Genomic DNA, 12,467 nt, shown 5'->3' with positions numbered 1-12,467 from the left:
ATATTATTCAAAAAAAAAAAAAAGAAAATGTAAGAAAAAATGAGAAGATAAACGTGTCATATATTCTCAAAATAGTAATATTATATATTCGAGGAAGAAAAACGATGAATATAATTGAATAAATGATGAATAATTAGAGTGATTAGAACTAAAATAGAAAAATTATTCGTGAAATTTATGTAAAGAATTTATAAATGAGATATCTTAACTACTTACGACCATTTTAATATTTATTATAGATGATAAAAGTATTTAAAAGAAAAAAAAAATAAGATAAACAGAAACAAAAGCAATCGATAGAAGATAAAATAACTTAGAAAGTTGCGATCACTTTTGAAAGTTCCATCTGTTATGTGTAATCTATAATTATTATTAATATGTCCTAATTAATTTTAGTACCCTGTCCACAACAAAACAATTAGAAACAAATCTAATATCTCGCAGAAGAAAGAACGCATGGGATGATTGGACACCCTAAAGTTTGACACAAAAAAAAGGAAAAGAAAATTTACAATAATAATTGTCGTTGCTGTATATTAATTGTTGTTACAAAACGAAGTGAAAATGTTAATTCAATTTTTTTAGATCTTCCTTTATTTTTCATTTAATTAGCTTTGTGTCGGCATTAAATCGATCGTATCGTGTATATATATATATATATAGATGTATTTTAATTTTTTACTGAAATAAGTTTTAGTAGAGAAAAAATGTAGATCGTTCGTTTTTATTTCTTAAATATGGCGAACGAAACGATTGGGAAAGACAAAAGCAAAAAAAAAAAAGAAAAGGGATAAACGATTATTTATTTATTTATTCATTTTTTTTTTATTTTTTACTTTATAAAAAAACTATTATCACCGGGCTATTATCGTACATAACCTCTTTTCGTTTTCGTGTGAGAGCGCGTTGTAAACAATCGACATACATATATAAAATTCGAAATACATATACATATGTATATATATATAAATTGCGGTATACATTTTGCGGTCACCATTTTTTCTAGAGAAAACAACAAAAAAAGGAAAAAAAATATATCCAGAAGCCTCTTTTTCTCATGCAAGAGAGAAGAGAACTAAATAATAATAATAATAATAATAATAATAATAATAATAATAATAATAATAATAATAATAATAATAGTAATAATAATAATAATAATAACAACAACAATAATAATAACAATAATAATAATAAAATAAACGAACAAAAAATAATAATGAGGAAAAAAAACAAAATAAAGAGAGCGTGCCGCGAATTTTTTTAATCAATCTAACATCATCATTTTTATCATCATCATCATCATTATTATTATTATTATTATTTCATAGAATTTGTTATTTAATATATTTTCTACCTAAAATAAATTAGAGAAATAAATACAAATAGTTTGCTTCTACCTAAATTCAATGTAATTTTGAGATTCTATGTTTGATCGTAAGAGATTTGAGATTCAAAATTCGAATTTTGCAATTAGAAGAAGAGGAAAGGGAGGGGCTAAAGGGTTGGAGGAAAGAAAGAGGAAAGATGTTCTCCATTAATGGCGAACGATACGTGATAACTAAAGAGCGGGAAAATTAAAACTCTCTTCGGAATAATAGAAGAAATTAAAAATAAAGATGGAAGAAGGAGGAAAAAAAATAAAAAATCAACTAAGTTGGTGTGTATGTATGTATGTGCATGTATGTATGAATGTATGTATGTGCATGTATGTACGAATGTATATATGTGCATGTATGTACGAATGTATGTATGTATAAATGTATGTATGTATATGCATGCGTTCGAGCCTGTACACGTACATTCGTTAGAAAAAATCAAAAACAAAAAATAAGCAAAAAAATAAAAAAAAGAAAAAGAAATAGATTCATTTATCAAAGAAACATAAAAATTCTAAGTGTTCTTTTCTTCGTCTTCGTTTTCATATTTTCTCTTACTCTTATATCATAGAGTTTTTTGAATGGATTAAATTACAAAAAAATCGTGAAAGAATAATGGCGGCAGACGATTGGCAATGATATGAAAGTCTTTTTGATTGGTTTTCATCGATTTCATTGAAATTCGTGTTCGATTCGTTTTCGTCGAATCAATCGTACAAGGAAAACATTGAAACGCAACGACAAATTTCTGTTATTGTTATATGTGTCTGTATACGTGTGTAGTTGTAGCGCAGTATAGTAGTAGTGGTGATGACGGTGAAGGTGATAGTAGTAATAGTAGTAGAAATAGTAGTAATAGTAGTAGTAGTAGTAGTAGTTGTAGTAGTGAAGTAGTAGTAGCGTCACGCTCGTTTCGTTGGGTTGCGTCCTAAGCGCGGGAAAAAAGAACACGTTCGAATATCCTTTTGATCGCGTTCTCGTAAAAGATAAGTACGCAAAAGGGTTTCGACCGGAACGTACCCTGGTTTAAACAACGATTTGCGACATTGTATCAGGAAGTTACGGTTAATATGGTGGTCACCAAGCCAAGAGTTGCACCCGTCATTAGGAGACTTCTCCAGATTGCTCCGCTAACCTCTTCGGCGACTGGATACTCTACGCAAAGTTGTTCCTGAAAGAGTAACGTTAAAAAAAAAAAAGAAAAATTAAAACAATTATAACAGGTATTATAGATTATTAATAAATATTTGTATAAATAATACGGGATGAGATAAAAGTTCATAGATCGGTCAAAATTTATTAGGCTTATAATGTTACAATCTGAAAGAAGGAAAAAAAGATTAACCTAACGATTTTCGAAATAAATTAATTGATTATTTAAAAAAAAAATCTAAGAACTTATAACTCATCCTGTGTACAATGGTAATATGTTGATTCTCTTGTTAAACAATTCGTAAAAAATTCGTAATGAAAATAAATATTAAAAAAAAAAAAAAAAAAAAAGAAAAAAAAGAAAAAAAAACAAAACAAAAGAAATAAATAAAGTAATAAGAAGAAAAAAGAAAAAGGAACGAAAAAAAGCAAGGTTTGTTTGACTCTGGTATTACGTGGATATGTGTATATAAGGTACGTGACCGATAGGGGATGCGTTTAAAACTCACCCATCCGTATCCTTTAATATAGTGTGCTATTTCTTCGCCGATATAACGTGAAACATACAAAGGTAATTTCTTTTTCAATGCGTGCATCCTCCTATCCCTTGCCCATAATGCTAATCTCCCCATAAAAGCGTACAAACAAACAATTCTCGCCCACGTAACGCCACCGTGAAGGAATAACTCGTCGGCGACACAGACGAAAGCTTCGTAAGCTGTATCAGGGACAACGTTCAAACGGTTGACCATACTTGTGAAGAGTATACTGTGCTTGTTCAGCATCCGGTATACGTTATGCCGCATGCTGCGAGATACCGGATCTCTTGATATTAGATAAATGTCTTCCTTCAAGAGATAACGTATCACGTCGTTTGCCAAACATTCGGCAGTAAATTCAATCGAATTTTCACAGAGTTTATATCGAGGGGGTGGCGCCAATTGTGGGAAGAGATGTTGCAAGCGTATCTGGAAAGAGCAAACAAATAAAGAAAAAAAAAAAGAAGAATTAAAAATAATAAAAGATGAATTATTTTTTGCATTATATTCAATATCTTTTTAAAACTTTCAAATAATTTAAAAAAAACAAGCAACGAGATCGTGCCCACATATGTATGTATATATGTATGTAGTCCATGCATGTTCGTGCTTTCTCTTGTATTCCCTTTTCTCTTCTCTTATATTCTCTTCTCTTTCTCACTCGAGTGACCGCGAAATGTACTGACTCGAGGTCACGAGTATCGTCTATCGATTCTGTTCCCTCGACAAAGGGAGTCAAAACTAGGAAAGGGAAAGAGAAAGAAAAAAGCTAGGGGTTGGAAAGTACAGATACATACATACATACATACATGTATATATATATATATATATATATATATATATATATATATATATTATATAAAATATATAATATATTACCTGGCAGATTTCGATAAAAGACATAGCACTGGTAGCGGTTCGGATGGCATATCTGTATACTATCCCTCCTCCGCCACCATCTCCTCCTTCTCCACCACCATCCTCTTCATCAGCTTCCTCATCAAGCTCTTCCTCATCTTTGCAGTCCACGTCTTCGTCGGAGACAGTGGCGGCGGCGGCGGCGGCGCTGCAGGCTCGCTTGCTCGGTGAATTCCTGTTACCGGGTGGATCGCATTCCAGAATGCCGCCCACTCTGGAATGCGGTTCTCCCCGCGCTAACGCACCCCTTCCCTCCTCTCCCTCTTCAGCGAAGATCTCATTGTTCGTTTTCGGCGCTCCGTCGTCGCCGGCCATTCTTGCGTCTTTTCTCTCTTTATTTCTTTCTTTCTTTTCAACGTAAAATTCTCTCTTTCTCTCTCTCTCTCTTTTTTTTTCTCACTCTCTGACTCTCTTACTATCTTCTTCTCTTTCTCTATATTTTTCTCTTTCTCTCTTTAACTCTCACGCGCGAATATCTCTCACCAATACGTCTCCTATCTCCTTCCGTCGAACATTAATTCTTCCTCTCATAAAAACATTATAACTTTAAATGACGATTACCGTCCACTCCACTCGAGAGAAATGTAATTTTGCGCGCAATATTAAGCGCACAACGAATAACTTGAAATCTTCCTTTTCGTTTTCCTCGTTGTCCTCGTCGTCCTCGTCGTCGTCGTCGTCCGCCGGCCGACGAAGCGCTCTCTACGTTCCCGCGGCCATTTCCGAAGCCAGTGTAGCCGCTTAACCCCCACTATCTATCCTCCGTGCCGCATCCTATCGACCAATCACAATACTTCTTGTACTAGCAGCGCCGCAGTCGCACTCACTCACACTAATCCCTTCTCAGAGTCTCTATGGATCATTCAACATTTCTCCCCACCATTAGCGCCCCTCGCCGTATTCGGCACGCGAGAGTCGTGGCGCCACCTCGCCCCTCTTCACTCCTCCCGCGCCACTCGTCGCGTACACACGTGTGTTCTATATCTCTCACTCTTTCTCTCTTTCTCTTGATGTATATCTGTTCTCTTCCGTGGCGGGGTGCTTTTCCCTGTGTTAGTACACGTGTTGACTCTCTCTTACTCTTTACTCATATATATGTTGAGTATATCGTTGTATATATATATATATATATATATATATATATATATATATATATATATATATATATATATATATATATATGGAGCTATACACCCGCCGACAGAGAGACAGGATACTGTGAGAATGGAATTTTCGAGGAGATCGCAGAGACGTTCTCTACCTACTCGTCGTTCCTTCCCCTCTATTTCTATACTCTTCATTGTATTCTCCTTGCTAACGGGATATAACGAGGGGAATGTTAACGCGTTCACTGCCATGGTAATTTTCTTTTTTCCTTCATGCAAATCTGTGTTTCTTTCTAATTATTTTTTTTTTTACTTTATTTTATTTTTTTTAATTTAATTGTTTTTTTTTTCAAGACAACTATACGATTTGTACTCCTAATACTTTAGTATAATTTTTCAAATATTACAAGAGTATTTATAATTATTATATATACATGTATATTTATATTTGTTCGAATGATTACAAAATTTTTTTAACGGAGTATGAAAAAGAAAAGACCTTTTGTGATCGTAAGATTTCCGTTTAAGGAAAGTTGCGCAACCATGTCAGCTCGTTTAGGAAATGCTCGATCTTTGACTTTATCCGGTGTATAAACATATATACATATATAGATACAGCAATGTATAAAGCAGTGTTTATAAAAGTCGAGAGAACGTGTTCCTTTCTTTGGTGAAAGTTACTACAAGATTGTTACATCGAATTTCATGATTTGAATAAATTCTTCAATTCTTGTTTTTTTTTGTTTCCTTATCACAATATCATTTTTTTATAGGAAAAAATTACGCTTGATCGTGTTTATTAGATTATTATTAGAATCAGAGACAGAAAAAGAGAGAGATAGAAAGAAAAAAAGATAGATATAGAAAGAGTTAATAGTATCACTCTTTTTCTGTGATGAAATTATTATATTATACTGAAAGATTGGTCGATGTTCTCGTTTATGCTGGATCACACAGTCTTGGTTATATACTCGATTCTTGCAGTGCCGCTTGGTGCAACCTTCAAAGGCCACCGGAGAACGCGTCGATGAATGAAGTAGGAAAGTTGCGGAGTGCCGCGTTCACAGACCGGATATACGTATACTAGGTGGTCGAGAATACGCGTCTCGTCGAACCAGTTTTAACTTTGCCAACGTCATCTCCGTCTCGAATGTGATTATATCCTGAGATCGATATCTCCTGCTTACATCATTCTCATATTCGAAAGTTAAACTGTTGCCTTTAGTTTTTCTATTCTTTTTTCTTTTTCTATTTTTTGTTCTTTGTTTTCTTTTTTAATTGTTATTATTGTTGTCGTTCTATTTCACGATTGTCCTTTGTAAGTATGTAAGCACATCGTGAAACGTTCTATAAAATTAATTTATTTTTGTCCATACCAAAATTATATAATGTAAAAGTTATATAGTATTTATTACTTATATCCAATTATAATCATAAAGGATAAAACGAAAGTTCTTAGACGATTTTAAAATTGTCTATTTGATGATTTATTCGATTGGTTTTCTTTTTCTTCTTCTTCTTTTTTTATACTGTTTTATATCAAAACCATACTCTCAAAGTATCGTGTTGCAGAAGATTTATTTCGTTGCAGAAGATTAATTTTTTTTCTTTTTTTTACCGTGTTACATTGTAACCACGTTACAAAATGTTGATTTCTAACGAAATGTTTGAAAAATTCAATTACACCTTATCGGTGAATAAATGTGAAAAATTATTAATGTTATATCTTGTATATAGAGCTTTTTTGAGTCGATGTTTCATTATCTATTTCTAATTTAATATAAAAAATATAGATACAAAAAAGAAAACAGATAAAAAACTTTAATTAAATAACGGAGAATAGTCTATTTGTGATACATAAAGTATAAACGTTCAAATTTTTTGATCTCAAAGTTGAAAGTTTTTCCGCATTGGAACGTACATCATATATCCATACATCCTATTTAACTCTACATAGATTATCATAGATCATCTAAGCTACTAAGCGCAGGTCATAGCGAGGTGTACTTTACCGGTCGAGTCAAATATTATACGATCGAGTTGATTATCGTATAATATTTATCAAATACGAATGATCTTATAACTATGAAACTTTATTTTAATATTTCATAACCATACGTAACATTAAATATACGTAATCAATAAATTTAATCCAAACATTTACTTAGAATGCAAGAATAAGCTTAGATCTATGCTTTTGGAGATGATGAAAATAACTTAATCGTCATTGATAGATAAAAAAAATATTCTTTTATCATATACACTTTGTGAACTTATTTTATAGCACCGATTAAATCAACAGAAGGGAAGTCAAACAAATAAACAAACAAACAAAAAAGAAGAAAGAAGAAAATGACCTTGAAAACTGGGAATCGTTTCTCTATAATATTTCGACATATAATTGAGTATCAATATACTTAAAACAAATGACGTATATTATATATATTAAATATTTATATATTTAATATTAATTAATAACGATAAAACTATTATTATTTGTTAATTCATACAATTATTTTTATCATCGAAATAATTTTGAAGATTTTCTTGAAGGGTTAATAAAATTAAAGATTAATGAAATTAAGTTATAACAGTACGATTTATTTTTTAATATTATTATATAATTATATAATTAAATTATTATTATGCTTCATTATACGAATTTATATTAAACGACATCGATGGTCGCTTATTAATAATTGTGCCGTTTTTGTATGTATATACTCTTGACGAATATTAATCTTACACAAAAACAAATATATATATATATATATATATATATATATATATATATATATATATATAAACAAAGGGAATTCTCTTTATATAACCTTTGTATATATCCTAGATATATATCCTTTGTATATATCTAGTACATAATATAACTTATACATAGCTTCTTCACATTTTTTCCGATCATCAATTGTAACAATCAATTGTTCGAGATAGCGCAATGGTTTTTAGTTTACAAAAACATGAGCATATAACGTCGTTCATTGTTTTTAAAATGAAAATACCAGAAATCATATGTGCCGCTCGTTAAAGATAACAACAACGACCGACTGGCAATAATCTAATCCTCTGATATTATTGTTTTGAACAATGTCTTATACACGCGTATTATTTGCTTAACCATGTATTATTATACAATAAAAAATTTAATCGAAACTTAAAGATATTATTAAAAAGTCGACATAACTGTGTATGTAATAAAAATAATAGAAGACGTAACAAATACGAAAAATTAAAATGATCATTAATTAAAATTTATCGTAGTAAGATCTCGCTTTGTACGCTGAGATACGTTTAGACGCTGTGTAAACCCGTAGAACTTGTCTCACCGTGTATGAATGCCCCAGGCCATAGCGTTTCTCAATGAACCTCTCTCTCTCTCTCTCTCTCTCTCTCTCTCTCTCTCTCTCTCTCTCTTTCCCTCTCTCTCTTTCTTTCCCTTTCTCGACTCGAGAGCATGCAACGAGCCGATGAAATTCCTGAGTTCTCTCATGGTATGCCAACGATTTTCTTACTTGCTACGATCACTTCCAAAATCTTTTCTTTTTCTTTTTTCTTTTTTTTTCTTTCTTTCTATTTCTCTCTATCATAGGCTTTAAAACTAATGAAATTAAAAAAAGAAAAAAAAACAGGAAAGAGAATAAAAAGAAAGAAAGTGAAGAAGAAACACTTAAATCACTTATATATATATATAAGTAAATAAAAGTAAAAATAAGTAAATATTAAATAAAAATTTAATTATTTTTTTTCTTTTTTTAATATATATATATATATACTATGTATTACTTACGTACCTCGTAACATCGACAATCTCATTGCGATTCTTTTAAAATATAGCATGCAGGTGCAGCTTTGCAATGATTGCACGATTAAAGCTACCTAATGATGTATTTTCTCTCTCTCTCTCTCTCTCTCTCTCTCTCTCTCTCTCTCTCTTTTCTTACCATTCTATACCAAACTCGGAGAGACGTACAAACCGAGATATATTAGAACACCGTAACCGGACATGGATAAATTGGCGATCTGACTCACGTGTAGATGACATCTAATTGGGTCATTATCTCACTGTCGTCGTTGCTTCTTAAAGCACGTTCGACTATCGCACGAGGGGAGAATTCTACGTTATTCGATTCTTCGAGATCATTGGATTAATTTTTTCTTTTTGTTTTTTTTCTTTTCTTTTTTTTATCAATCTATAGATATATCTAACTAATGGAGATAAACGAAGAATTTCCTCTTTTCGATTTTATTAATTTTCTTTTTTTTTCCTTCGAACTTTAAGTCGTCCTATAGAAAATATTTGTTCATTCGAAATTTTCAAATTAGATTTATTATTTCAGATAAATTAATTATCTCTACGTTAATATTTTTTAGTTTCTTCTTTTTCTTCTTTTTTTATGTAACACTGCCAAAAGTTTCATTGTATCGTCGTTGACAAAATTATTAGATATTAACGTAATATTAATAATGTTTATTGAAATATTTCGAATCAGATTTATTATATGTTATCATATGTAAAAAAAAAAAGAAAAAAAAAATAAATTCGACGGACATTAATATTATTTTTATTCAATTCTTTTTTTTTTTTCTATACACGACAGACAGATGTCCGATTATTATTATTATAATTATTCATTTGTTTCTTTTTCATTGTCTTTTTCTCACTTCAATTATATATATAAATGATGTTATTAGAACGATATATCGATAAGATTTATCATCGTATGGTATTGTTTCTCTTGAGCGAAATGGACCGTGGGAAATTCGAATGAGAGAGAATCGGCCGAGCACAATATTTCAGGGGAACTCATGTGGCCACCCGTGGTCTGGGTAGCTTTTCTTACCGTCATTCATGATACTATGGTACGCCAATAGGATGATTGCCCTGACGGTCGCTCCGACTAAAGTGGATAAAGTCTTCTACAGTAATTTCAGTTGAACAGGGCGCAGAGGTACGGAGGTTTAGCCCTTCACCCTTTCTCCGTCCATCCCATCCCTATAATCCTCCTCGATCCTCCTTTTTATTTCATTCTTATTCAAGAGTGAATTCGAGAAAATATTTTTAAACGTTGTTATTATTATTATTATTATTATTATTATTATTAATAAAGTGAAACTTTGCTAATAATATTAATATAAAATAATATTAATATACATAAAACCATTTCGATGACAAATACACAATCAATATTCTTTTTTTTTTTAAATTAAATTTATTTATTACAAGAACCCATTGATAATCGATGGTAATAATCATATATCGCGAATTTTTTTGTTCGATTCTAACATTTAAAAATTAATCGATTAATTTGTATTAGATATTATATTGCAATTAATTGAAACAGAAGTTTCACGTCTGTCTATAAAATGAGTCTAAAGTTCTTAGATGATTTTCAAAAGGTCATTTATTTTTTTTCTTTTTTGTAAATTTTTTAGATTTATTTCTTTTTGTTTGTTTTTCTCAGATCGTAAAACTACGAGACTGGAAACTTTTTTACAATCTAAGAAATAAAAAAGAAAGAAAATATATTAGCCTACAAAATTTTGAAAAATATTTTCGAAATCAGTTAAGAAGGTTTGTTTGATTCTTGTAAAAAAAAAGTCATGTTTACGATGTTGATTAGACAAAAGAAAATAATTAAAAATTTTTATTTTTAATATAACAATATTATCTACATATTTGTTTTTTTTCTCATTACTAAACAACTGTGAATGTGAATGTGAGATTGATAGATAAATAAAAAGAGAGAGAGAGAGAGAGAGAGAGAGAGAGAGAGAGAGAGAGAAATAAAAATAAAAGTAGAAAAAAAATTTCTATTGTTTGCTTTATGCAAATTACAGTCGATATTAAACGTAACATGACGTATAGAATGCGTATTACATGTATAGACAAATACATGGATACATAGAAATATATAAGTATTACATTCTCCAGTATATATGTCTATATGTATATATATATGCACTTTCTTGATGCATACTTACTATAGAGATAGCACGTGGAAATTTTTTCTGTCAATGACCTGCGTATTTCTTTTGCGAATACAACATTTCAATTTTTCTTTTTGAATTCTTTCTTTCTTTTTTTTCTATTTTTTTTCCTTTTTTTTTTAATAGAGAATAATCCACGTCATATATACTACGATTTAGATAATTAGAATGTGATTTGTAATTCTTTTCAAACGAATGTAGAGAATATTGTGTTCTTTTTTTTGCGATTTAACGTTATATGACTATAATTCGTTTATTGGTGTATGATTACACATCTAATCATGTGTTTCTTTATTTCCTGGTGTTTTTTTTTTAATATAAAAATGTATCGATGTATGTACTTGCTTTTATTTATGTATAGACAAGTAAAGTAAACATAGATCAAAAATTAGGATCATTAAATATCATGAGAAGATATACATATATGTTTATGTATTTATATACGAATAATGAACAATGTAATTATATTGTACACATATATGTATCTCGTCCGAAAAGATTTGAATAATTAGACATATGTATCTATTAGCCAGCTCAATACTATACTATTATATATATATATATATATATATATACTATATATATGTTATATTATATTATATTATTTATTTAGATATAAAATAAAAAAAATTATATTTATATTTTTAAATTCCTAATGCAATATAATATATATATATATGAGAAGTCACGAGTTTTTTTTCGATTAATTCAACGTAGAGATTAGAAAGAAATATACTAATACTAATCCATAAAAATAATACTTTTCCTTTTTTTTTCTTTACATATAAGCTGCTGATTATGAAAATAGTCTGTCATTTGAGAGATATTACAAAAAATATACATATTTTATCACAGTCAGACACATATCTTAAATTTAAAAAAAAATTAAATTATGTGAATAATTTTATTTTTATTCTTTTTTTTTTTTTTTTTAAATAAATGTACCCAATTATTTTTTCTATTTGTCTCCTTGTAGAAAAATAAATTTTAAATAATTTACCAAAAATAAATGTCAAAATGTATCCAAAAAAAAATAAATATATATATGTGACCTATTGTTAGACCACTTTTGTAATCCCCAGTTCATATACATATAAACATACATACATATATACATACATACATATGTACACACATATATACATACATACATATATACATACATACATATGTACACACATATATACATACATACATATATACATACATACATATACATTTATTATGTATATATGTATGCATATATATTTATTATGTAAGTATATATGTATGTACGTATGTATATATGTATGTATGTATGTATATATATGTATATATATATATATATATATATATATATATATATATTTGTCCATATATACATATGTGTA

The 12,467-nt window shown here is 29.5% G+C and overlaps 1 protein-coding gene across 1 annotated transcript; it reads right to left on the bottom strand.

The window, feature by feature from the left end:
- Positions 1-2,035: 2,035 nt before the first annotated feature.
- On the bottom strand, positions 2,036-4,696 carry LOC124425826. The gene is made up of 4 exons (XM_046966779.1): positions 3,950-4,696; positions 3,041-3,499; positions 2,400-2,550; positions 2,036-2,307 (listed from the first exon to the last, which is right to left on the bottom strand). The coding sequence occupies exons 1-3, from the start codon at positions 4,301-4,303 to the stop codon at positions 2,431-2,433; spliced, it is 933 nt and encodes a 310-aa protein (XP_046822735.1). The 5' UTR covers positions 4,304-4,696; the 3' UTR covers positions 2,036-2,307; positions 2,400-2,430.
- Between the last annotated feature and the right edge of the window lie 7,771 nt (positions 4,697-12,467).

The sequence above is a fragment of the Vespa crabro genome, chromosome 7, assembly GCF_910589235.1.
Source record: "Vespa crabro chromosome 7, iyVesCrab1.2, whole genome shotgun sequence".
Lineage (NCBI taxonomy): Eukaryota > Metazoa > Arthropoda > Insecta > Hymenoptera > Vespidae > Vespa > Vespa crabro.
This window is presented reverse-complemented; position numbering and strand designations above follow the sequence as displayed.

Coding starts and splice junctions, on each gene's coding strand:
- LOC124425826 (XM_046966779.1), bottom strand. CDS start 4,303: ATGGCCGGCGACGACGGAGCGCCGAAAACGAACAATGAGATCTTCGCT. Junction 3,500..3,949: donor CTTTTATCGAAATCTGCCAG/GTAATATATTAT, acceptor TGCTCTTTCCAG/ATACGCTTGCAACATCTCTT. Junction 2,551..3,040: donor ATATTAAAGGATACGGATGG/GTGAGTTTTAAA, acceptor TTACTCTTTCAG/GAACAACTTTGCGTAGAGTA.